At 45.9% G+C, this 27645-nt stretch overlaps 2 protein-coding genes across 2 annotated transcripts; one reads left to right on the top strand and one right to left on the bottom strand.

Moving 5' to 3' along the window:
• The first annotated feature begins 214 nt into the window (after window positions 1–214).
• On the top strand, window positions 215–2475 carry LOC135912875 (transmembrane protein 186). Its single transcript, XM_065445449.1, has one exon. The coding sequence runs from the start codon at window positions 1032–1034 to the stop codon at window positions 1734–1736; it is 705 nt and encodes a 234-aa protein (XP_065301521.1). The 5' UTR covers window positions 215–1031; the 3' UTR covers window positions 1737–2475.
• Window positions 2476–9032: 6557 nt separating this feature from the next.
• On the bottom strand, window positions 9033–27220 carry LOC135912914 (Golgi to ER traffic protein 4 homolog). Its single transcript, XM_065445520.2, has 7 exons — window positions 27061–27220; window positions 23807–23885; window positions 21316–21397; window positions 18895–19186; window positions 15609–15749; window positions 14579–14721; window positions 9033–9741 (listed from the first exon to the last, which is right to left on the bottom strand). The coding sequence occupies exons 1-7, from the start codon at window positions 27168–27170 to the stop codon at window positions 9620–9622; spliced, it is 969 nt and encodes a 322-aa protein (XP_065301592.1). The 5' UTR covers window positions 27171–27220; the 3' UTR covers window positions 9033–9619.
• Window positions 27221–27645: the final 425 nt, after the last annotated feature.

The raw sequence follows: 27645 nt of genomic DNA, 5'->3' as shown, positions 1-27645 counted from the left end.
TGGCTATTAACTTCATCATGGTTCAAAGGAAGACGCCACTCTAAACATCGCCGCACTGTGGCAACTGCGAACAGCAATCGAAAGAGCTCTTTAACTTGTGCAGTATTTATTGAACACTGCTGGGGGCTTACCCGAAACAAGGTGGCGATTGCGCACATGCACTTGAAAAAATCGAGTGCGCTCTTGATTTCCTTCCTAGCAGTTACTGCGAGCGAGCCAGGCCCCCCGACGCTTCTCGGAGGGCATTCTTGGGCGCTCGCATTGTCAAGTTATAACTTTGGGGCAAGCAATGCAGGCCTGTTCCTGGCTTTGTGCTCGTCTCCTGTGCACAGCCTTGCTGCAGCCGGTAAGTGAGCATACCGTCATGACTGCAGGGCGCGCGATGTAAACAACACCGAATGAAGCCGGCGTCAGGTCAGTCAGGTCATGGTGATGGCGGCCGCGTATCCCAGAAGGCCCGGCTGTGACGTCCGTGTATGTATGCGGCATCTGTGCTGCAACCGCGAGATGACCGGAGCCCTTCATCGAAGGCAAGAAGGCCCAGTAGAAACTGAAAACGTTCGTGGAACAAGACTATGCCAATTACTAGTTCAAACACGATTGAACATCGTTTGAATACGCCGCGCAGGGACATCCAGATGGCGCTACTGAAGCGTAATCGTAAGGGGCTTTAAATTAGTTGTATACGCATTTATGTTCGTTATTTTTGTAGTTTAAAAATTTGTCTTGAAATATGAGCCTGTGCGCTTCTTTTGGACCACTGCATTTTTGGAGCGAGCCACAGCTATTATCATCATCATCATAATCTACCGTGCAAGTAACGCGGAGCATCGCCGCGGCTATTTTCACGCCGAAGTGCACCGAGCCGGCGATCGAGCACGCAATGCGGACAGGTGTATCTACGGCGGTGTACCGGTCTGCGTATTACGTACCGTAAGTGTTGCGGTGCTTTGAATCGACCGTCGTTGTTCCTTCTTGTGCGACCCGCGACCCGACTGACGTGAACCGAGACACACAAAAAAATAAACGCCATGGCGAGCAGACTTGCTTTCTTGCCTCGCACGTTGCGCTCTCTGCAGCGATCGCTCAGCTCCGCTCCCACGGTCGCCGGTGCGGTGCGGTCCTCGTGCCTACTTTCGTCCCCTACGCCGTCGTCGCTGCTTCGCACAAACCCCGTCGCGTGCATCGTTACGTCTCGGAGGTTCTTGCAAAACGAAACGTCGCCGCCGAAGGCGGCGACGCAGGCCTTCGAAGACGGGGAATGGACCACCATCTTCCGCTACCCGCACATCAGGTTAATCCAACTGCTGTGTCGATTCAAGATCTACCAGTGCGTGGCCACCTTAGTCGTCGCTCCGCCGCTGCTTTTCTCGGAGTACCTGCACTGGATGCCGTCGTACGCCAACGCGATGCTCTTGTCGGTCACGATGTCGGCCACCATCGTGCTGTTCCTGACGGGCTACCTCTCCGAGCGGGTCGTCGGCATGATGTACGTGAACAAGGACTGCACGAAACTGCGCGTCGCCCGCATGAACTTCTGGGGCCGGCGGCAGGACCACGTCTACGACGTCTCGGACATCGCCCACCTGTCTGATACAGGTCAAATACGGTCGTCGTGGTACATCCAGCTGCACCGGTACAGCGCGCCCAACGACCCGTTCTTTGTGTCTCTAAAACACGGCGGCATCGTGGACAAGGAATTGTTCACCAAAGTGTTCGGCCGTGAGGTGGCGTAGTTATACTAATGTGACTTTGGCGTCTGCTTCCACTCGCTGAACCTTTTCCGCCGTCCATCTCTGGATTTCCGCTATGGAGGCACAGTGTCGTCTGAATAATGAAGTTATACCCCATTCACAGGCGGCACTTTCGATCGTGAACGGGTCAGACTGAGATTTAACTTCTGGATGGCGATTGGTTCCCTTCTGCAGCTTGCGCAAAGGAGCCAAACGTGATCGTGAATATGATCCCTACAAGACGTGATCGTGTTCGAAAGTGCCCGTTTGACACTGGCGCTAAATGAAACAAACACCAACCGAATAGGTTTTCGCCTCCTGAGGAGGTGGGGGGGTTCACCGCCAGCACTGCAATACGTATCTTTAGAACGCTGTTGTAGTTTTCCGGAATCACTCTTGATAAAAATGTCGGAAGGACTCGAAAACGGCGAATTAAATCTAATACACCGACTCGGCTGGTGTGTCATTATTTTAGGTTTTTCAACCAGTGATTTTGCTGAAATATTTACTTTCAAGTCATTCATTTGCAGCGCAAGTGCTGACATTATGCATAAAACTGGAAAGTTACAGACCTTGGGTACAGACCACAAAAGGCGTAAGTGGGACACCAGCTAAACAGAGGATGCCGGGAAGAGCTTAATGAGCATAACAGAGTACTGATAACTAGAAACTTGCTTAGTGATGTGCATATTTCTTTCGAATCAAAACTGGTTAATCTTCCTTGCATTAATGGTGCAATGTAATAGTTCAAAAATAGCATCTGGAAATGAAAGGTGAAGATCATGGAATATGTTCAAAGCTGAAACATTCGCCATTCCTCTATGATAATTTTAAAGTTGCACAGTTTTCTTGCAAACTCGTAGACGTACTTTTTGTACTGCCCTTTACACATCGAAATGATTTCCTTTTTAATTTTATACATGCCAAGCACGGTGGCAAAAGTGAATGCATGGGACATCACGATACACAAATCATGATGCCCCAGTACTGCCTAAAACATCGTACTTGACAGACAAAAATGTGAGAAAAGGATTTTAGTAGGTTGGGCTGACTTTTAAGCACGTCAGACAAAAGAGTATCAGTTCTCTTAAGAGCATGTTTTGCGTCGCACACTGTTGATATAGGTCCACTGAAAGTGGAGTACTTTAATTAAATAACTATGGCCAAACAAGAGTCTGTGGAGCCATCACAATGAGGGGACTTGTCGGGGTAACAACTGCCCTGACGAGTCCCCTCTTCTGAATGTTGGCTACAGAGAGATCTCTTGTTTCACCACAGTCGACATATATTTAAGCTTAAAGAGCTGGCATGTATCAGTATTTTAGCCCTTGTAGGAAATTATCCAGAAATATGTGTACTATGGTGTTTCCGGATTAGACATGTGGGCACAGGAACATGCTCTGCCGAGTCCAGCTAGCTTCAACATGGCATACAGCAGTTATGCTATATACAGGTGAAAGCAGTAATACCTTTTAAATAATGACCGCTGTCCTCCAAGATGAACAACTGAATATTAGACATAGAACGGATGGATGGATGTTACGAGCGTCCCCTTTGGAACGGGGCGGTGGGTTGCAGCACCAAGCTCTTGCTATTATACTGCCTAATGTCCTACCTCAGTTAAAAACAAAAGGAAAAACAGGAAACGACAATGAATTTCCATAACCAAATTTTCTGACCCGCTATTGCAAACTTTGTTTTTGTACGTCTCCTTTTTTTGTTGTTTCCCTACTTCCCCCAATCTTCCAATCGCCTCTTACTAATCTCTATAGTGGACGTGTTTACTTTCCACCTTCTCTCGCTGAACCCAAGGGCTTCAAGGAGGCCAGTGGTGCCTAAATGGACCGCTGGGCAGATATCTTTGCATTCTAATAAAACATGATCAATCCTTTCCCTAGCTTTACCGCAGCAAGCACATGCTTCTTCCTTCTTATATCTTGCTTTATACGGGCGTGTTCTAAGGCATCCTGATCTCGATAAACTGTTTCTTTCCCGATTTCGGTTTTTCCTCGTAGGTAGTTGCTCATGACGGGCTTCTTTTCCATAGCTGCCAGCCATGAGATTATTTCAGCCTCTCAGACTTTCTCTGCTTGATGTTCTTTGTTGCTGTGTTGCTCACCCTACAGACTGCTACTTGCTGGTAAGCTTTGTAGTTCTTTCCCTCCACTGTGAATCGATGTTTTTCCTGTACAAATACCTCAACACTCTCTCAGCCCATTTACTTTCTTCCATATTCCTCCGTCATTCATAATCAATTTTACTGTGAGCTTCCCTCACTTCAAAACTTGTCCAGCCCATATCACCCTGAACAGCTTGATTTGTAGTCTTCCCGTGAACGCCCAATGCGAGGCATCCCACTGACCTTTGGTTGCCATCGAGTCCCAATTGTACTCCTGATTTCAAGCAAACAACCACATTTCCAAATGCAAGTCCTGGAACCATTACAACTTTCCACATACCCCGGAGCACCTCATACCTATTGTATAGTTGTATACCTATTATTAGTTGCTATTAAAAGAGCGTTCCTGTTGGCAGAACAGTGGTTATCACAAAACGCTGTCAGTGAACAAGTTATGTGAACCCAATGCTCTTCCGAAAGCTCTACGCCTGGATAGACTGCATACAGCGACCACTGAACTTGCTTATAAATGCCATTATGCACACATTATGCATGCCAACACTGTTTTACACTCAGATTTGGAGCTATCCAGGTCATGCAATGCACAGAACAGATGGACTGGTGCTTATAGACAAATATGTATCGGATGACTGAGAGTAGTACTGTGGGTTCTTGCAATGTATAGAACAGATAACCACAGGTCATACAAAAAAAAGTACTAAAGGATATTGAAATAGTCACATAGTGCAGTTCATAGAACATAGTGCAGACTAGAACAGCACTAAGCTATGGAGATAATAAAATTGGGAGGGATAGGGTTGGTAGGTTCCGTTTACAGAGAAAAGGCATAGCCGAGATCTCTGCGAGGTGCTTTTGTTTAGTAGCTTACTTTAAAGGGAGACTAAAAAGAAACGGTAAATCAGATTGGGCTAATGAACTCTAGTTTTGTAATTCTGCAGTAAGTCAGTTATTACTACAGGAGAAAATGAATGCCAATGTTTCTTATTTTTTTCAACCCCTCCTCAAAACTTCAGCATCAGTGCGACGTCGCAGGTATAAACATACTTTGTCATACTTGGGCCACATTGGTCCTGTAAGAGTTTCTGAAAACTTCCAATGTCCAATGTTTGGCTCCTATTCTCCATAGTGTAGTCCATTTTGACAATAAGCAACTATAGGCTATAGCAAAGGCCTCTGAAATCTGTGGTGTAATGGTGATTTGGTGCAGGAACCTCAAGGTGGCGTCGCTACCCATCTTTCAATAGAATAAGCACCAAAAGTGACGGCACACAAGAAGAAATACAGACAGGACAAGGCGCCTTGTTCTGTCTGTATTTCTTCTTGTCTGCCGTCACTTTTGGCGCTTCTTCTATTGAAAGCTATGCACCAACTAGCCCCACAACGTGTTTTACTGCTACCCATCTTCCCTGTGCAAAAAGGAAAGGTGGGTAGCCATGCCGTGTCTGACTTGCCAAGCCTCTTCTCGCAGCAAGACTGGCAGTGTTGCTATTGTGGAAGGGTAATTTACTGACAGGTGAAATCACTTTCTTTTTCTCTTTAGTGTCTCTTTAACGTGCACTGAAAGCTAAAATATTAGCATACGACAGCGATTCCTTAGGCTCTGCACTCCTTTCCTCTTTGTTACAGCAGCAGGTTCTTGTAGCGGACACCGCCATCTCCTCAAGAACCATTACAGTCAAATCCTGTTAATTCTCCCTTCACAGGACAACGAGATTTAATCGACCCATCCAAAAGGTTTAATTAACAATGGTGGCAAATTAATTAGCTCATTTGTTTGGCATTAAGAGGCACAAGTGTGCCTTTCTTCACGGTGCATTCCTTACTCATGTTTCTATTTCTCGAGTTCGATAGAAAATGCTGTGTAATTTCCATGCAACGCCATGCTGAACAGATAAGCAGACTGCTGACTATGGGGGTGCGAAACAATGTGAAACAAGTGGTAATGGATGGTGGCATGGGAAGGTGAAGCACTGGCCATGAAAAGATAGACAAAAACAGTTTCACGCCTAGAGAAGCGGCGACATGCTGTCTGCTGAATTTATTGTGTCTTAGAAACCTTAGTAACTGCTGCGTACATAGGGAGCTCTGATAGCGTTTACATTAACCAAAAAGGCATGCTTTCACATTCAGACAAATAGTATTTCCTCTATTGTAATGCATGCTTCCTTGCTGGGACTTCCCAGTGCCTTCGAAATATGCGGGAAAAAAAAATGCAACTGAGGTCGAATGAAAAGGCGTCTACTATATTTTGCAACGCATGCTTTGTTTGAACAGGAGCCTACTGTATTTTGCAATGCACACCTTGTCTTCCATTCTGCACACCATCATTTGGTGTGGCCGGCGTTCAATATGGGCAACGACACCACTACATTCAATGAGCCTACCTGGCCCACAAGAACCCTGCACAAGTTGCCAAGTATGTGTGCTATGATAGGGTAGAGTTTTACATGCCAAAATCACAATTTGATTATGAGGCACGCCACAGTGGGGGACGACAGAATAAATTCAATCAATCACCAGGAGTTCTTTAACGTTCACCTAAATCTAAGTACACAGCTGTTTCCGAATTTTACCCTACTGAAATGCGGCCGCCGTGGCCAGGATTCGATCCCGCGACCTCGTGCTCAGCAGCCCAACACCATAGCCACTAAGCAACTACAGCAGGTTGCTGTGGAATAACTCTGTAGTGTCTGGCTCTCGACTTCACACTGTCATGGGGGCCCCCATTAGTTCAAATGCCAGTGGAGGTGGCTAACAAGGTTGTTTTTGTTCGCCGCATACCCTTTGGTGGGCAACTTAATTCTGCCCACTGCAAATTTAGTTTCACCGCATTACTTGCTTCTTCAGACTCACGACAAATGTAAAGCTGCAGAACAGGTGAAGGAATAGTCAATCCTTCAGTGAGATTTCTCAAGCCTACATTATGTGGGCTCTGTGCGAAAACTGTCTACAGGAATGTCACACATGAGAATGTCAACAATTTCATGTCTGGCATACTTTGCACGCACCCATCGAGCTATACGAAAGGTAATCCTCGCGTAAAAAATGGCAACTAACAATGAAAGAAGTGAACCCCTCCATGTGAAGACGTATGGCACTTAAAGCAAACACCCAGCTGCCTACCTTCGAAACCATTTCTACGAAGTACTTTACACAGATTCAAATCAGCACAGGTTCTATCAAAAGTGTTTACAAGGTGCACGTGACACATTTAAATGCCATAATATTTGCCATGATATTTTGCTTTTCATGTACTATCTTTACGATTGTACACACAGTGCCTGAAGGCGAAGCCGACAGTAAACGTGAGTGAATTGAATGGCGAGGATGAGGTAAATGGTGTTGCGAAAAGGATGGATGAACACAGGAAAGCGTCTTTGACGTTTTCGCTGCTGTTGCAGTAAAACGAACAACGGCACCAGTAATTGGCCCTCTTGGACCTCTATTACTAGTTCTTTGGCAGTAAACGTTACTAGCACAAAAAAAGAAAGGCCAAATGTTTTAAAAGGCACTCTTAAGGTGTGAGGAGGCTTGATATAACACAAAAGACAAATAAAGCAATATGTGTACAGATGGCTGCACTTCCTTGAAATTTCTGCCAGCTAGCCACATCATCAATTATGATGGCATCTGCTGAGGCTCGGTTAAAATTTTTATTAGTAGAGATGAATACTAAGGACAGGGGAGCCCCGAGAATGAGCGTAGCAAATCTAGAGAACGTTTGTTGCACCACAATTGTCTGACCACACACACAAAAAAGGTACCTTGAAATCTGTGAGGTGACACTACCGCGAGAGCCGAGGGTTTGGCACCAAGAAAATAGAAGTTTGGCCTCTCTATTCTAGTAAACAATCTGCTGCCGTCAAATGTATAACGATATGGTTTTCACGGATCAAGTGTTTCTTTTTTAGCATCTCTTTAATACTGTGCCTGAACTGCGGCACCGACGACGTCCGTCCTATGTCACCTAAATTGCTGTATTTTCGTTACATAGGCCTTTCTCGTGCGAGCAAAATTAACAGTCGCCAGGTTGTTGGTTGTCCACTACTGAATACAATGCAGACCTATTCGATTGCTCTCAGCCAATGAATAAGCCACCTTTGGGCACATTCCACCAAAATATAAGACTTTGCATTTAGCTGGCACGCAAATTTCGGAGTGACCTCTTGCTTATGCGTCATTTTTGGCTTATCCCAAGCCTCGACTCACATGATTCGCCTATTTAAAATTTTGGGTGTGTAAGTCATACTTCTAAGTATACCTAATATTCCTCTCCATCACGATCCACTATCATCTGAATCGCGATACGCGGGACAACGCAAACGGACCAGAAACTCTCGCGATTCAGCCAGTAGTTAACCGCGACTTCGAATCAGCTAACTTGAATTTATATACTGTTGCTCTTTAGAGTTCCTTTAAAGGCCAGCTGCTACAAAATTTTGGACCACATAAAAAGGCTAGTTTCAGATAGCGACAGGCGAGAGCCGATGCAGCACGAAAAGTTTCCAAAAATATGTTTTTGATGCAGAAACTGTGTTGGGGGGGGGTGAGGAAGAAAAGCCACGATTACCACTTGCTGGAAATGATGCAGGACACAGAATGTTGGAAACCAGTGTGGTGCCTCGGCATGACTTTGGAGATCATACAGTGCCGACGGTGCGCTACACATCTCGGAGGCGACGTGCTACGACTTGCGTCATATATCCACTAGTATAACCATTGTGTGCGATGGGTGTACATGTTGGCTACTTAGGTGCTGCTTAAAGGCCATCAATTAAGAGGTCTACACAATTACCAAACCTGCACTGTTGCCCAGTTTACTTCGATAGAATATACCATCATCCTACAATTGGGCAATTTAACAAAAGCCAAACTTTGTTGCAGTTGGCCTCTTAAGGTGAAGTTATGCACTACCCCGAAGCCACAATGAAGTGATGAAACACACATCCATGCACTCGCTGTTCCACTTTTTTTTTATTGCTCCAGTGGCAAACATCAGTGCTTTCACAGCAGCTTCTTTCATAAGCCTGCTTTTTTTGCTTCGTTTTTTTTTATTACAATGTCTAACTGAACATTTTTTCACAAAGACCAGTCTGTAAAGTCAAAGCATATTAAAACATAAAGGAAGCAATAAAACAAAAAAGAAAGGAGGCTCCCCCGGAACTCGCAAGATAGTTTAATAATTGCCTCACATTACGCAACTGCAGTTCATTCCAGCCTCAAAGGAAATAAAAAATAACGCTGCTGTTGGGCTGCTTATTCCAGCAATGCGAGTAAGAAAAACAGAAAGTACCTTGCGAACGAACATACAGCGCTGTATGGTCGGCCATCGCAAGCAACTGGGAACAACATGACGGTGGCCGAGCAACGACCTTCCAGAAAGAATTCCTTTCCGCCCGACCCTCCCGACATCCAAAGAACGCGCGGTTCGTAGCCATCCGTAGCCTAGGCCACGTCGCCCGCGCGGCGAGAAATGTGGTTAGCAGCTGAGACGCATAAATCTACGAGTGAAAAACCGTCTGCAACAAACAGCGCACTGACCCTTTGGCCTCTCGAAAGCCTTCATCCTTGTTTGCTTCAACAAAAAGCCTTCCGCACCGCACATCGTGTCGGCAGATTTGTACCGTGTGGCTAACCACCGTCTTTCCTTGTGCACAAAACTATGCCAGCCATTAACCCTTGCACGCCCGAGTCCCAATCTGCTGGCAGAACCGGATCATCACGAGGCTGGATTCTCCGAATTAATTTAATCCAGCTCCTCGGGCTGGACTTGCGCGGATGTCGACTGCCCCGGCGCTGTGCCTGCTTGCGCCGACGTGCCGGAGTCGTCATCTTCCAGTCCCCCTAGTAGTGTTTGGATCAGGTTGCCTGTAATGTAAATTTTCACTGTGAGCAAAAAGAACAGAAAAGTCATGCAGATCTTATGCACTGTGGAAACCGATGTAAGCAAAGCTTTCTGTGCTATATGCATCGATTGACGATATTTGGGGCATATTTAGCTGTTGATGGCATACGACACTTGTGAGGTGATGTTAAATGTTCTTGCATACATCACTTGTGTATGTCTCCGTAGTACACAGAACACACAGTGAGACAAGTTTGCTCAAAGACTCATAGCCTGCGAGAAGCTTAGCACTATCGCTGCCTCACATGGCACGTCGCATCTGTGCTGAAGTGTTGGCTGTCTGGATGGTTGTTTGTGTAATGTCGTCTTGACACTGTGGTGTTTTAATCCAGCTTTGCATCTGCACACCCTGCGTTAGTTGTATTGATGGACAAAATTGCACAGTGTTTATTTCTCAGAAACAGCACACATGTACCTGCCATACCTTGAATTAAATTTTTTTTCCAGTTTGTCTGCAACTTTAGCCATGTCTAGTAATATGTTTTCTTTATTATCAGATCCCAAACGAGCCATGCTTTCCTATAGTGCATTTACACTCTCGTACTGCCCTCCAGTGTACACAAGCTGCCATGAGCCAAGAGTGGCAACGTTATTATTCACCTGTGCCGTGACGGCGCTGGTTTTACCCATTCCTTGTCTCTTCTCTATACCTCCTCTCTACCATTCAATCTATCTCTGGGCTGTTATGTGTGAGTACAAAGGTAAGTGCTGCTGCTTCTGCAATGCTTTTGCGAAGGGGCTCGTGCGTAATTACAGCCATCCAGAAGGAATTGTGATGACGGCCATGGAGTTCCAAAGGGTATTGTGGCAACAGCCAGGAAGCTCCAGAGGACATTGTAGTAAATACCAGGGAGCTCTCGTTCGACAGGCCTCGTAGACTTTTCTCCTGGAATCCTACCATGCACATTATGCACGTTCTTAACCAACCTCTGAAGTGGCATGCCAGACAGTAGCAGCAGCAGCAGTGAAAAAGTCGGAAGGAAGAGGCATCAAAAGCTTCGCTTAAAAAAAAAAACTAAGAAACTTACAAATGCTGAACATTGAGAAAGAAGCACACACACAGACTTGTGCGGTGGAAAACACCAAAGCCGCCATATCCAGCACAAATAATAGCGCCACCTGTTGCACGTGCCATGTGTCAATGGGTCTGGGTTGGCACGCAATGCAGCGCATGGTGTGCCAACAGTGCGCACAGTGCATTGTGTGTACGTAATCAGGCCTCCGAGCAAGTCTTCAAGCACATCACTGCGCATGAGCGTTGCCCAGCATTTGCAATCTTGCTGCCATGCATGGCAAGCTGGCCATGCCTTTAGAAATGATGGTGCTCTGCCTGCTTGAGGCATATTACAGGAAAGTCATCCAATATGCTGCCTGGTCGCACTGTCGATCATCCTGGGAAACGCAAGTCCCGCAACCAGAAGGCAGCCTTCCAAGGAGCAATGATGGCCAACTAATGGGGGGACCCTTCCGGCCTAACCAATTTTAAAGGGGCTTTAAAAATAAGGTTAAGGTTAGATGTACTAGTAAATTAGCCTTTTACAATACTGAAACAGTTCCTCTTATTGTGTGAGCAGATTTCATGAAGGAAAAACGAAGCAATAAAGAAAGACTATGTGGCAACACCGCCTTAAGTTCCCACCCTAGCTCACTGTAACATTACGGATTTTCTCTGCATCTGCTTGGGCCAAACTAATCATTTATCGATAAACCTTACGAGTACTTAAGGCTTTTTAATAAACATGACTTAGTTTCACATTATTCAAGTTCAAAAATGATTTGTCAAGTTTGTTGCTGCAGACCGCAAGCAGCAGCAAACTTGGCACAACAAGTGCTGACGAATAACACGCTAGATCACAGTGACTTTTTCAGTAACTTTGGTGCAGCCCATTCTGACTGCTTCGGGGAATTTGTCTGAATAAACTTGCTGGAAGCAAGTGCCCCTATTGCATCTTTTCAAGACTTCCAACGGTAGGTACGGGAACAGACAAGCGAAAAATTTTAGCAGAACTTGGCAAAAAGCTTGCAGATTGTAAGACAAGCCCGAATTTGTCAACTTTGCAGAAGATTCAGTCGCACTGGCAGACATGTCTGTCATTCCAGAGGAATCCCAGTGATAAACAACTCATTCAATTCAGCCATCTCCTTCCAGGCTGGCCACTAAGTGAGCAAAATGACTCGAGAGCTAATAAAGGTAAAGCGGCACAACGTAAAGAGCGCCAGCACTCGCGCTCTTTCTGGCGTCTCCTTTTTCCTTCTTATGTTATTTTACATTGAACACGTTACCTTTATTAGATAAGCACCAACCTGCTTAACACAGTACCTGGCTCAAGAGCCCTAAGTTGAGTGAGGAGTGCCTAGAGAGACAGAACAGGGATACAAAAATTTGCTCCCTTCTTGAATGCTGTCTGAATAGGTTGCGTGTATGTACGCATCCGCACCTGCACTTGACCTCGCGGTGAATTTGCATGAAGTGTGAAGGCCGTAAAGACAAACCTTCATAATCACTGTAGGTCAGCATGCACTCCGTCCTAAGAACCCAGGAAAATCAGCACAGTTGAACCACAACATAACAAAGTATACTGGCATTCGTAGCAAACTTTGGTTTGCTGCATCCGATATCTGTGAAAAATATTGGCTAACAAAAACCAGTGCCGGTAAGTGTACTATATAGTTGGGGCCTTGCAACAGATTAATGAATGCAAACAACCATGTTGCTAGGCTGCAAATCTTGTTTTCAAAGAAACACACCTAAAACACTCATTTCATGAGGCAGCCCCATTCTATAATATTAAAATGCTCGAGACACAAACCAACAAGCCCAAAAATGATACACTCATTAGTATGCATAACCATTTTGGGGTAGCTCAGCAAGTACTTGTGGATGTGGGTTACTCTCTCCTCAAGAATCAAGGGCTTCCAACTGGGGTCACACAGCCACGAGTATGGCAAGGACATCTGAAACCATGCACACTAGATTCAGTGATTACTGTGTTAACTCTAGATCAGGGTGCTACTGAGTAATTTTTTAGGGGTGGACATCTGGCAACCTGAGAGAGGGAGGAGGTGTTCATGCAGAAGACCCTCTGTCTCTCTCTCTCTCTTTTTCAATAGGACCATTCTGTCATTTTGAACAGCAAATCCACCAATTTCAGATGCCCTATCGAAACTCACACATGCCAGCGTCGCATTATACCACAGCTGCCAAACTTCAATGGGATGAAGAAACGCACAGGTCGCCGCTGTAAAATGTGCTGGAAACATGCGCCAGCAATTCAAATCTGCAGCCGCCAATTGGAGCACTTCCTGTGTCCACATGGCAGCAGTAATGAATTGCGACAGAAGTTCATTTAATTTCGTGTTTGCTTCATTTGCTTTTTATTCCTGCATGGTGAAATATAGTGCTCTCAAGCTCACATCTCTCCTTTTTGTGATGGCTCCAAAATGGTGGTGTTACGTCAATGTAAATTTGTTCGCTCCGCAGTGCAATGGTACGTCCTGACGCCTGATTTTCTACCCAATTTTTGCCGTGATCACACCAGAAAGGTACAAATTTCTCAACTTCGTCACTTTTCTTTCTAATACTTCCCCATGTGATAAAGAAACTCCCAAGTATTGAACAAAAATGTGCCAGTGGGGAGAAACCTGCTCTAGGTGAAAAACCGAGCCAAACCTACACATAATAAACACAAATACTATAACAAATTATCAGATATGATAATGTTTCTTGTGGACATCAGTGCATATAATGAATATATGCATATAACAAAGGCAATTTTCTAGGGGTGTGTGAATACCAAATACAATAAAACCTCAATATAACGAACCTTGATTTAACCAAATTTGAGATGAAATGAACTATTTTCATTTCCCGATCCCAGTTGAGTTGAAACCATGTATTCTTTCTTTCACGATTCATCTAAGCAATTTCGTGACAGGGTTTTGATTTAACAAAGTATTGCCATTTCAGGCATGTACCTGGAGCCTGCATGTATAGCAAATCTAGAAAAAAAAAAAGAATGTTGGCAAAAGCAGAAGGTATTTCAAGCGTCCTTCTGCACGAAAAGATCAAGTGGCAAAACTGCCATCAAAGCGCATATGCTGGGATGGGGGTAGGCAGGAAATATAGTTGCGCCATTTGTCGCATTGGTAAACAACTTACAGAAGCAGGGTCACGGGCGGCAAGTGATATGCGAGCTCTGCAGAGGCATCGCATTGGTGGCCTCAAAAGGGGCGTTTTAAAAGATGCGAGAACATTGCTGTGGCAGCCTCTCAGCTTGAGAAATCGAGAAGAAATGCTGGAGCGAGACTGCCACAAGCATCTCACCCCGTACTTCTCACTGGCTTGCACGAGAAAACCCCATGTCCATCAGCTTTGTTTGCTTCATGCAAAGCTTGCCAACATCTTTCTCCAAGGCATCCAGGTGCCCCACATAGTGCAGTGGAAGGCCCCTCATGAAAATGAATCCCCGGGGGGACTGAATCATCTGCAGGGCCTCCTGCGAGGACAACGCTGAGGCAGCTTGCCCTACTGCATCATCGCTGCCGTGGTCTTTGTCACCGTCGCTGTCTCTATCAGAGGTAAGCACACCCTAGACGATCGTCTCTTCGGTTAGAAGCACGTCGTTTCCAAATCTATAGCAGTGCACAGTCTTTTTACCGGCAACATTGTGCACTGCCGATAAGCAGCAGGCAGATCAGTGTAATGCACCAGAGGCCATTCAGAACTCTGGTGTTTGCATTTCTTCTTAGCCAGATAAGACCATGAAGTAACAATGAAAGAAGGTTGAAACAGATGCGCACCGAACATGCCCTGTGGCTTGGGTGGCGGCGGGAGGCCGAAGAAGAGCTGGCCAATTTTATCCAGGTACTGTGGGTACGTGGGGTCCCGGCTGATGGTTGGCTGGTACTGCTCGCACAGCACCGTGAACACCGCCAGCTTCCGGCTGCACCACATAATCACGTTGGCATGCCAATCTTTAAAGAACAGTGCTCAGTTCGATTCCGTTCTTCTAACAGCAAACTGCCAATTCTGGCTGCAATAAGGCGTGCCGCTTTGTTGCAGCAGATAGTTGATCTCCCACCACAGACTTATTACAAAGAACTGCATTTAGAGGTACAAACTTCTCTGGCAAGAAGACAAGCCTTTCTGCTTCATGGAGTGATACCCCTAGAAGCAAATTCAACTGCCTTTGCAATGAACTGAATCTAACATTACTGGGAGGTTTTGACGCTTCCAGTGAAAAGCGGCTGATGCACTGTTTAACTTTCTCTTCCCGGAAACCATGGTGTGGTGCTGCTATGCTACTGTTTGATTGTGCATATTCTATCACATCATTTTCAAATGCAGCACTAAAGTCAAGCTGAGACCTGTTAATTTTGAAACTTGGGGAAGCTAAGAAAGCTTGCAGCAAGTTTACGACATTTGTGTTTTCGCAACGACAAGAACAAAAATGTCGGCACACTCTCCACTTTCTTTTCTTTCTTTTTTGACCCACTGTGGCCAGGCAACAACCGATATCGCACTATATATGATAAGAGGGCATTTTTTCACTCCTTTTCTTATAGAATAGCTTGACCTATATTTTGGTTTCTTACAGTACCTCTTTTACGCAATGCTTCCATGGAGGCCTGCAAGTTTTCATAAATACTAAGTAAGCTCATTAACTTACGGCACGGCACGTAAGCACTACTGAGGCAGTAAAGTCAGCCAGTCACAAAGTGACCTCCATTTAGAAGAAATTCTGAGCCTAGGACCAGCTTAGGATGTCTGTCCTTAAAGAATGTGCTATGAAATGAACTGTAGTTCGTGATGTCATGAGCACGAGCTTACGTTTCAACGGCGAGGAGCAGAAACCAGAGGAAGTTGAGCAGTGGCAGGTAGTAGGGCGGCCCAGGGTGGACGCTGGGATGGCGCCGTGTGTACGCTAAGAAAACAACCGAGGCTGTGGAAGGGTTACGGAGGCACAGGTACCTGCAACGTGACGCTCCTGTCAGTACTGCGCACAACTTCACACCAACACTATTAACAAGAAACAACGTTTACAGTCATAGCCATAGCAAAAAAAAAAAAAAAATGCAAGCTGGTATACAGCTTCCTTTTTTTTTTCCGAACATTACTTTTACAGCATTGTCGCATGTCCAGTAAAGCCACTGTGCATAATGGCAGCCAAAATATTTAGCACCATGCAATCTCCTGTTGAATTTTTCAGATAACTTATGCACTATGTGAGCGATATCACCGCCTCAACATGCAGTTTTAGTGCTCAAGCAATTTTTACTATTCACAGATGCCATTTTCATGCTAAGAGTAACGATGACAACGTTGAGCCATAAACATTACGTCACCGAGTGGCAAAAGTTGCCACGGTTTGGAGGCCTGGCCATGAGCTTGCTTAGCTGTAGCTGGCAGCGTTTATCAAGGACTGAATTCGGAGGCAGGACTGGACATTTTTTTTTCCTTTTCAGGCGGTGATTAATGATGAGTTACATTAAATGCTAAATGTAAATATGAGCCAAGGAAGGGTCAGGGATAGCTGCATCACAGCAATAGCTGTTACTAATGAAGCAACCAGATCCTCAAAACAAGCCACTGTTGTCAGGTGGCATGACTATGAGCTTAATTATGATGCCACTGTCCGTTTATGTTTAGGTCATACTACGTTTGTAAGATATTGGCGCCTTAGATATTCATTTGGAGCACTAAACTACTACATATCTGCACTCCGCTTACGATAGCTGTTATCGCTCCCAGTATACAACAGTTATCACACAACAAAACAGCTACGTATCACGCACAGCAGCAGATACAACTATGGCTGTGTAAGTGCAATAGCCGTTACTATCAAAGTGGCTGGACCTCCACAACAAGCCACTGGTGTCAGATGGTGCGGAAGATGACAGGTTTGTTTAACTATGTTGTCACTGACAATGACTTGTGTTCATAATATTAGACCAGATTTGCAAAATTTGGTGCCCTTAGAAACTAAAAAATTGGTTTTGCTTGTAACAGGAAACAGTAAAGCGATAGCCAGTGGAATATAATGGACAGTAAGCTCTTGACTGTTTCGTGCGGTGTCTGTTGGAGTGAACATCCGCAGCTGCAAATGAGCAATCTGCTTTCGAGAAATAAAAGAAGTCCGAGTCGCATTCATTTGAGCAAGGTGTACCTCCCTGTGATGAAATGGAAATACTCGGCTGCTTTCCTTCCTCTGTTCCATGCAGACTTTGCCACTAGTCTCTACTAAAGCAACCCTTTAGCTTCTTACTGTTGGATTGTTGGACAATACGACATCAGCGCCATCCAGTAAAAATGTGGACAAGCTGAGCACTAGAAGAAGACTAATAAAGATGAAACAGACGGTGCTCAATCATTGTCATTACATGTAGAAGAATAAAAATTAATTTGGGACCACCTCCACAACTGGGAAAGCGAAGTGCTAGAAGAGAGTGCAGATGCCAGCTCTACTCAGTACACAAATTGTTGGGCGGGTGTTAGCCAAAGGCAGCTACTGGCATGATCGTGCTCTCCAGGATCATTTTCCACAGCTGCAGTATCAGCAGAGTCGCCTAGAGGCAGAATCATGGATTGCCAATGTGTCAGTCGAGAATTTGAATCTCAAGAGGGATTATGGGATTCCAGCAACGACACTGGCAGACATCAATATGAGCAGGGGAGTGAGCCCCATAACAGCTATCGCTGTAAAACAAACAAAACAAATAAATATTAATAGTTGTCAGCATACCGACGGTTCAAAACACAAGCATTGGCCAACATTCCAGTGGGTATTTAGGTTCATCATTACTATCCGTACTCTGTACCACAGCGATAGCCATTATGCAACTATCACTGCAACAGCTATTGCATACAGTATAAAAGTTATCACATATAAAAGTGAATTGAATTCTGTGGTTTTACATGCCAAAACCACAATATGACTATGTGGCACGCTGCAGTATAGGACTTTGGATTAATTTTGACCACAGCTATCACTTACAGTAGAACAGCCAGTGGATATAGCAGATTGTACAGTGATAGCTGTTATACAGTTATAGTATGTATTCATATATACTCTGTTTCAGTAGTTCCATACAGCAGAACCAAGGTTATGCATCCTGTGAGCACAGATTCTTGTGCAGCGAGATGTAGCACTACAGTGCGGAACCCGTTGGACCACTAAATGGCTTTGAGAAATGGCCTTGGTAGGAGGTGCTTACTTGGAAGTTTCTACGCAGATCGCAAGGCCGTTTATCGTGCGATTTTACTTTGTTCTTTAATAAAATATTTATTGAGATTCTGTGATACTGAAAATAAAGTTCTCCACTTGTTAAAATGAAAATTCACAGAGAAAGAAAGATTTAATGCAACACTGCTATACAGACATCAACTTGCTTTCAATAAGTACAAATTAATTGATTTGACAGTGCCTAAATTCATATGTGTAGTTGGCACAGCCACGACACTGCGGAGGACTCCCTCCTGGGTATTTGCTCCGTCCTTCGCGAAAAATGACTTCTACAGACTTGCTTGTGTGGCATCGTTCCAAGCTGTTCTTTTAGACGAAATGAACGAGTAAGTTGGCGTTGAACATGCTTGGAACAGTGAGGAAAGAGCGCGGTAAACGAGCACGAATTCTAATCAAGAAAAAAGCTGCACTTAGGAATGTCAGCAAGCGCGCCATGTAGAAGTGGATGTTACAAGACGGATCAAGAGATGGCGCCACCATTCCGTGCGACACGCTGGTCGAGTGCTCCGTCTGAACCCTCCGTTTCCAGTCTCTGCAACCCTCCTCCTCTATATCTCGAAATATCTTGAAGACACATGCCTTTTTTGGTGTCGGAGTGCATATGGAACAAATTTTCTACTGCCCTTATCACAGCAGCTGACCTCACTGGACAGCTAGGCTAGCTGACCTCACTGGGCCTTTGTAGATGTTGCCACCGCCTACACTGCAGCACCTTTAATATGTGTTCACCACCTTGATTGGTCAAGAGAGCCCATAGCTTCTACAGTGTTGCACGGAACTAACAAAACAGAGCCTAATAATACAGCTATGATAGAGCTATCACTGTAACAAAGAGAGCGGCAACTCGTAGCTTGGAGATGGAGCCAGACTCACTGGAACACCGTCTGGGCAATGAATAGGTCAATCTCGGAGCTGTAACCCTTGGCCGTCTGAAACTCTATGAGCATGGCGGCACAGCCGTCACCGTCCGTCGAGTGCACAAAGTGGTGCCGCGCCTCCGGGTAGTTTTTCTCCTTCCAGAGGGTGAGTGCCACAAGCCGGTGAAGCTGGGGGTGCCCCCGTGCGGGCTGCTCCTTGCCCGCCGACCACTGCAACGCTCGTGCCAGGAACGCTGACCGCTCGGGTGAGTGGGGTACCAGCAGCGCGTACAGACGCCCCAACCGTTCTGCGTACATGAGAGGTGGTGAGCATCTTTCAATGAAAAGCACGAATAGCTGGGCTAGTTTGAAGATATGATTTGATAGGATGAAGTGCAAGCAAACACACATGAGAACCATGAGAGCACAAGCACTTAACGAAACATGTTTATACGAAGCAGTAGAACTCATTGGCAGGTTAAAAGTGAGGCAGACAGAAATAAGAAAGAAGGCAGGCAAAATAAAAACATTACGCTGCATGAGTCAAGTGCCGTGAAGATATCAAAGCTGATGCTATTGATGAACATCTTGTGCATGGCAGAGTTTTCTCAACCAAACTGGCCGCTATCATTTGTTATGTAGCTTCCTCATTACGAGCAGCCCAATTGAGGACATAAAATGCCAAAGGCCTTCCCTCTCTAAAGGATCTAAAATTCCTTCTTGTGGCTCTTTTGTTTTCAAATCCCCTAATCTCGTCCTACCAGTGAGTTCCCTGCCTTTTCGCACATCTCCATCCTATAAATATCTATCCAGTAACTTTAAATGTGAGTACCACCGGTCGGCCCAAGGCAGGTTAGTTTGCTCTGCAGTGGAGCATTTATTTTTTCCGTTAGTCGATTCAGAACAGCTCCCAATTTCCGTAGTTTCAGGTCAACTAGATTTACGGCAGGATGCTTTATCTTACTCTGCCCTTGGAGCATAGATTCTTCCAGAAGTACTATAGCTTGTCTTCGGTGACAGTGGTCACCTCCCAGTGAGTTGGCTCATTTTATTATACACTGGGAACAAAAGCATGTAGAAGGCACGTATGATATCCTGGCTGCACTACACAGAAACTTAGTCAAATGCGCACGAAGCAGAAGGCATCAGGAGCAGCTATTCCAGCTTGGACATATTGGGAGTTTTAACAAGAAAGAAAAGCAATGAACTAATCAGTTGTCTCTTGTGGCAGTCTTATTAACCCTTTCGCTGTCACGGACGTACCGGTACGTCATCGCGTTTCCCCCCCACGGTGTCACTGACGTACCGGTACGTTCTCTATCGTGAGTTCAAAATTTCGCGCCTGGGCACAAAGCTGGAGCTCCTGATTTGGCCATGCCATCTGTTGACTCTTTCTACAATTTCATATATTCTCCCCGACCTGTGTTAACCCGTGTATAGAAGAGTACGGTGGGACTGCCACTCTTCACTTTCTCTTTGCTGAGTGGCGCAGTGGCTCCGTGTTCGCTGGATCATGCGTCGCGCGCGTGTGGTTATGGGTTCAAGGGTTGGTCTGCCATCTCCGCTGGTTTGAAGGTTTTTATTTTTCTTATGTTGGTGTGTCTGCTACGCCGTGTCAAGTTCAGGCGCACGCACGTGCCTTTGCCTCTGCGAAAAGAGTGACTCGATCGCTGCTTTCGCTCTCTCGCCGCCCCCTTGCTTCTGACTTGCAGCAGTAAACGTAAAGCCCTTCGAACTTTGTTTAGCCTTTTTCCATCTCCCTCTGTCTTCTTGGTCACGCAACGTCCCATTTCTCTCCGTTGTGGGAGCGACTGAAAGCGCATCCTCCCTGCGCGCGGTTCCTTTCGGATGGCTGAGCGCACGGGACCTTCGTCTGCTCATTGGTGCGGTGGCTCAATTCCGATTTAGAATACAAGCCGAGCTCGGATTCGGACTCGGACAGAGTCGCATGCGAGGAAGAGGGTTGCGCATCGTCAGATTTGGATGTTGAACGGATTATATAGTCAGGCTGATGATGATGATGATGTTTACTAACAGCAGCTGCAGAACACTGAAATGTGCATATAGCATTGACTATGTTATTTGTATACCAATCATAATCAAAAATAAATTGCTATGTTCATTCCCTGTTATGCTCGTTCCCTGAAACCAAGTCGACACTGGGGGTGCGTCACGGCCAGAAAGGTCCGACAGCGAAAGGGTTAAATAAATCGATCTTGCCAAGTAATTCCCATCTGAAGCTATTAATTTCACAGAGACGATTCTATCCAATAAATGAGCATGGTGGTTGTGGCGCACACAAATTGTTTTGACAGCGAGTTCTTCAAAGATACCTGTCAGAGTGAAGTGTGTCACTGGTGTAGCAATTTCAATCACCCTTGCAAGATGAGTGATCTGTGAGCATGCTGAAAACAGGTATACTATAAAGGATATTTACCAATCTGTTCATCGCAAGGTTCCGTATCTGACTGAACAAGCACATCCACTAGTAGGTTCGCCAGGTCAGCTCCGCTGTTGCACTGTGTTGGTTAAAGAAAGAAAACAGCAGCCCAGTGACTCAGAGGTTCGCTATCAACAGCACATCACTGCTGTATTGGCACTGATCAGCGTCGAATATGAACCTAGGAGCAGGCTTGACAGCCCAGAATGTTAACACGAATAATATTACAGGAATAACACAAACTATGTACAGTGCCGCCCACTGCTGCGTAGAGCGCATGAATGGTCGGCTTTGCTCTGCGGCACGACATCTAGCAACGGTTGCTGGTTTCGAGATAGTGTGCCAAGGAGCCTGTGCGGCCTAATAAACATGCAAACTTGCACATGTTGCCTTAAAACAGAGGTGATGTTTGTAAGTGCCTTTGTTAACTTGAACAGTCCATGAGCGCGCTTCATTTGCTGCGAAAGGACTGGCGTGCATTATCAGCCTATAAGCTTCACTCCAAGGCATTTGCCATGCTGCAAGCGCCCTCAGACCAAGTGCAGATGAGAGTAAGCAAAGGTGCTTTTCAATGTTGCCCTTGTCAAAAGCAGTTCTGCATGTCTGTTAGGCCGCGCATGCTCCTGGGCACACTATCTTGAACCCAGCAACTGCCGCCAGGTGTCGCCCTGCAGAGCAAAGCTGGCCGCTTGCGTGCTCTACACAGCAGTGGATGGCACTGTACGTGTAATGTAACTGAGCAAGCAAAAAAGAAAACAAGAAATATGTATACTAGAATACCCCACACATAATTGCTTGAAACACCAGGCAGTTGAAGTATTAAAAGAGACACATGTGCACTTACGCTTGTAAAATCCTTCAACTAAAGATTGATTAATTCATTTATTCACAGCTGAGCTGCACAGTGGACTGTGAAAAAAAAAAGAAGAAAATATTGTCCCCATTGAAATGCAGGTAACGTGGCAGAGATCAAAGCCATAACCTGGAGCTAAGCAACACTACGCTATAGCTACTTGGCTCCGCAGCAGGTGCGACATAATGTTCTTTAACCTGCACCGAATGCTTGGTGCACGGGTAACCTTGAATACTGCCACCATTAAATGCAGCTGCCTGGGGCAAGAATCGAACCCCTGATCTAACTACAGAAGGTAGCACTTGCCCAGAAATTGCTCCGGCAGAACGGCGTCAAAAGTTAGCAGATTTTCTCTGACAAAATCCAGCAAAGTGGTCAAAGGTTATAAAAAAAGTTCATGAAGTGATTCACGTCAGGACGTGCATTTTGTTTTTATGCGAAGCATATTACGAGGGCTCAACCCAGCTCCTCAGGCGCGGCGGTGACCATGAAATCACGTGACACCGTGACGTCACGACAGAGGAGAAGTGGCTTTGGCTCAACTCTTGCAAGACGGGCTGGGTGGGAATCGAACCAGGGTCTCCGGAGTGTGGGACGGAGACGCTACCACTGAGCCACGAGTACAACGCTTCAAAGCGGTACAAAAGCGCCTCTAGTGAATGCGGTGTTGCCTTAGAAACGCGCTGTTTCTAAGGCGTGCGTCTCTTGCTCAGGCGCACATTTCGTTGCCGCGCCGAACGCTGCTTTGCTCGACGCTCACCGCGTCCAATGCGGGGCGCGTAGTCGCTGCCCTGTAGCCCATTGTCTTACACCCCTTGGCGGGTCGACGGGAACGCTGTCGCGTTCCACTCTTGAAGGCGAAGAAGTAATGCATGAGTTGTTTCTTCGTCTAGCCGAACCAAATATAGCCAAGCAACAGCAGTTCACCAGGCTAAACAGTGGTTCAACAACTAAAATAAAGGCTAGTATGCTTCGCATCCTGGGCTTAACCTTACCTAAGCCACAGCCATTTTTTAATAGACCCTATTCGCTATTGTAAAGCTAGCTTTGCTGTGAGGTGTGGTTGCCCGACTACCTAACGATGGCATAGTCATTTTGGCAAGTCCTGTACAAGCACAGCTTGTCTTACGACATGGAAAATGTCGATGTGGCTCTCACAATGAAATCGTGCACATGGAGGAAGCTACGGCGTGTGCTGCTGGCACTTCACTTTCATTTGAACAACAGCCGGCACCGCGATCAGTTGGGCAAGTGCGCAGTGCAGAGAAGCACGCTTGCAAATCGGGAAAAGGACCTATTGGCCTACAATCATTACTTGGCAACTACTTAATTGCGTGAGGATGCAAAATATGTCAATTAAGGGGTTCCTGTCTCAAAGCTCCCGTCCCATGGAGTACGTGAGAATGTGAAAGATGACGCACTGGATTAATTTCCACCCCCCCCCCCGAGGTTCTAGACCGTGAACCTAAATCTAAGCGCATGATCATTTCTTCCATTCCTCCCCCTTCAGAATGCAGTCGGGGACCGACACCGTGGCCTTGTGCTCCGTAGCAGGCTGCCATAGATGCCGAGAAAGAGCGGTCGCTGCGAAATACATCACCCAGCAGGTGGCAAAGGGAGACACGGACAATTCACCTGTTCCAACCTGAGGAGTTTGACGGCACCATTGTAGAGCAGTTCCTTCAACTCACTATATCTCTTTTGGCCTCGGTATCTGCAACGACAGCAACAGATTGCGTTGAAAGTGAAATTGCGGCAATACCGACCACAGATGTTAAGCTTTCTGACTGCCTGGGCCACCTAACCATTCGTGTGGCTCGGCAGTGTGCCGAGACAGCTTCAAATAAGAATAAACAGACAGATATGATAGGCACCTTACGCTAACTACCAGCATCGTCTCCACATCATACGCCTACGCTTTATCCCACAACGACTACGAAACCTCCCGTTTTAGGCATCCTCTGATCAGTTTCAAATCTTGCATAGATGCAAACGATAAATGAGCATGACATAACAGTAAAGACCAACCACATTGAAATTACACTCTAGCCACATTAATTCTCAACAATCTTGAGAGCTGCGTCACTTCCACCAAGTGGAAATGGCTGCATTTTTTCCAGCTGTGGTATCAAAAATGTCCACCTTCGCAGGTTTTCCGTGACACATCTGCTTGTATTTCTTTTTTTCAGATTAGGCGTTCTGCACTGTTCTAAATTTAGTGTCGGCTAGACTTTAACCCATTCACTTCCATGGCCGGCGCTGAGTGGGCCAGGCCACAAGAGGCTAAAATGCAGGAGGCAGGTGCTGTGCCGGCTGCCTTTAGAGTGGACGTTTTGACAAGATTTTCACAGATGGCAGCACACTATAGAATACTTTCTAGTTTCTGTTTCACACACTAGATGGACATACTTGCCCACATTTTCAGCAGGAGATCATAGTAAAACAATGGAAAGGTTCCAGCTCACCAGACACCACTCTGTTGTCATCACCATTGCAGAGTTTCAGGCTTGAATAAAAGCATACACACTTCCAAGAAGGCTCAATTCTTTCAGTGCATGTCACTGAATACTATTTTACAGATCCTTTCAAGGCTCTGCTTAGTTTCCAAGGTCTAAGTCAAAAAGCCCAAAAGGCGTTCCGAGTGAGAAAAACGCAAAGCTGCACTCCACATTCTTGGAATTTTCAGCATTTTTAGTCTCACTTTGTACATTATTTTTTTTTTTTACTGCATCTGATGAAGAAGCCCTTCGTGAACAAAATAGAACAGACATTTTGTAAATGCGATGTCTGTAGCACATTTTTTACAGCACGGAACACGCTGAACGAGACAGAAAAGTGTGCCACGAAACACCAGGTCTGGCAGACTGCCAAACGGGTGGAAGTGAAGGCGTTAAGGCATCCAGCTACAAATGATGAAAGAACTATGTGCTACACAAAGTGAAACAGTTTCACAATACGGCATCTTCCAACATGTTCCTTCACAACTAAAGTGAAAACGAAACATCCTTTACATTTTAAACAAAGTAGTCCCGTCTTTCTTTTTAGACATTCTTTCAGTGCCTTAAAGCTCACGACATGGATAATGGTAAAACACAGTGATGTTGTAATAAGGTTATCTATTGGAACTCACCAAGAAAAGCATCATACACCGACACCTTATTCTAATATGGAAACTGTGTTACACATGGCTGCAGAACCCTGCCAGCTTACCAGCTTGAGGTTTTGGACTGCCAGGCAAGTTCACAAGGCATGGCCTTCAGCAGATACAAGAAGTCACTCGGAATGTTTTTTATACGAGACACCATTAAGGGGCGACAGCTGCAAAAACTGCGAAATGGTTAAGTTACTATTTCTGTAACTGCAACAAACTTTAACTTGGATGAGTCGGTTCATGTTGACAGTGTACATGATATATCAGCGCCATAGACCAGCATGAAGATAACACATATGTGACAGGACGGGCACTTAAAATATAAAAATGTGATGATGATGATAAAATGATAAAAAATCAGCACCCATCCTGTCGCATGTGTTCTTTTCGTCCTTAGCACCGTTATATGAACACTTCGAAACAGGTTACACTTCATCCAACGTGACAATACTAGATCTAGACGAGGAAATGGAATGTAGCTTATGTCAGCAAAGTACTCCTAGTCATTCCAAATAGAATTTGATAAAGCACCAGAAGTTGCACGAAGTCACCACCACTGCATCGAAAGCAACCGAGTCACACCAAGTGTTTCACAGTCATACATGTCAACGTAGAAAAACTAAAGAATCCTGCCAAGCAATCTGCCAGCAGTTTCGCTGCTAGCTCCCGGCCTCTGTGCAAAGGTGACGTCACGTGTGGTGATAGCACTGCGGAGGCCTTAATAAGACATTACGTTCTTGTGCGCTGTGCGACATTACGATGTAATCGTGCCAATGCAGCTACACTACCAGCACAATTAGACCCGAAACTTGATAGGTCCCCCCTTCACGTGTCTCGACACGGAGTTTTACGCAAGCGTACAGGGCGAAATAAAACAAAAAGGGCTACGTCTCTTCTCTTTCCCGATGCGTACATGTACAACTCGGGGTTACCGAAAGCAGAGTTCAATAGCGTGCTCATCCGCTCTATAGCAAAGCCTAACTAGGATGGGATCGAGCCGCACGATTATATATCGACGTGAACGCTGTGTGCAGGCTAAACAGTCGCGACGTGGGCCGCGTGGCTTCTCAAGAGACATTTATCAGCGGGCGCGTACTGTTTGTAGTACGGGGCTGCACAGCGCCCGGTAGACATAGAAACAAGCAAGCTTCGGCGTATCGGTAACGAGGCGCCCACGAAAGCGCCCAGCGCGAGACAAAAACCCACGCGAAACGAGCAAACAAGCAGAACGCTTTTCATTGTCACTCGGTGTGGAGCCATTTAAATCGCAGTTTCCACGAGTTTATGGTGTCTTGAGTGCCCGCTGCTGGCACTGGGGAACTAGAACCGCTGACACGCCGTAGCTGTGCGTCTGCGAACCCGTCCTGTTAAATCCCGAAACCGCGCAGATTACGCGCACGTGTGACGTACTCGCATTGAACTCGATGTTTCGTTCATACACGTCAGAGCAAACCCAACGAAACACCGCCGTCGCACAACCCAACGGCGCGGATACCGCTTGCGTTAGCGTAGCCCGCGACCAGCCAGCCGCTAGCATTCCTTAAACAGACTATCGTAGTACTACGTGGGTTTGACCGCGAGCGTGCGCGATTTGTTTGTTTGATTCGCAGGTGACGACCAAATTGCGACGACCCCGACACACGATAGATGCCTCCGGCGCGTCTACGGAAAACCAGCACTGCAGCAGCGCGTCAGGCCGGTACAACACGAATGGGAGACCGAACGCGCGGAGACTCACCTGAAATATATGGTCCTGTACATCTGATGAGCTTCGTAAAAATTTCCAGCGTCGATGCACGCTTCCAATTTGTTTAGCACACGGGACGTGCCCGTAGCCCGCGCCGCCATTTTGGCCAGCCCATCTGGAGAGCGACAAAACCCGAAGCAGCAGCAAACACGCTTCAACGCAGTCGACATAAAATGCACTTATTTTCAAATTTTCAACGCGTAGCAGCAGCAATTATTATTTTCACTTGTATTTTTTTGTTATTTAGAAGATGTAGACGTCTTCAAAGTTTACAAGCTTCGCGCACTTTATGTGCGCTTCCGCTTTTCGACGCTCCCGTTAATAAAAGAATGCTCCCCATTATTTCAATTTCCCTTTCGTCGCGTTCGGTTTTATTTCGCGCTGTCATAGGTTTTCGCATCACGGCAGGCTGAAACTTGTGAGGAGCTCCCGAATTTTGTAAAACCTCTCTGCATGATGTCGGGTCCTAGCGTACGTTCACATTTTTCGATACTTTCTTTTCGAATGTATCGAGCTAGCGCGCTAAACTTTGAGGACGATTTCCGAACCCGCTGACCCCGCACCGGAGTCCCCTTG

The sequence above is a fragment of the Dermacentor albipictus genome, chromosome 8 (assembly GCF_038994185.2).
Source record: "Dermacentor albipictus isolate Rhodes 1998 colony chromosome 8, USDA_Dalb.pri_finalv2, whole genome shotgun sequence".
Lineage (NCBI taxonomy): Eukaryota > Metazoa > Arthropoda > Arachnida > Ixodida > Ixodidae > Dermacentor > Dermacentor albipictus.
Note: the sequence above shows the minus strand (reverse complement) of the source record. Positions and strands in the feature narration are given on the sequence as shown.

Excerpts from the sequence above, each read along its gene's own strand:
- LOC135912875 (XM_065445449.1), top strand. The coding sequence starts at position 1,032 with ATGGCGAGCAGACTTGCTTTCTTGCCTCGCACGTTGCGCTCTCTGCAG.
- LOC135912914 (XM_065445520.2), bottom strand. The coding sequence starts at position 27,170 with ATGGCGGCGCGGGCTACGGGCACGTCCCGTGTGCTAAACAAATTGGAA. Across the intron at positions 14,722-15,608 it reads CTGCTCCTCGCCGTTGAAAC|CCGGAAGCTGGCGGTGTTCA; the intron begins GTAAGCTCGTGC and ends TATGTGGTGCAG. Across the intron at positions 9,742-14,578 it reads CAAGCCACAGGGCATGTTCG|GCAACCTGATCCAAACACTA; the intron begins GTGCGCATCTGT and ends TTTACATTACAG.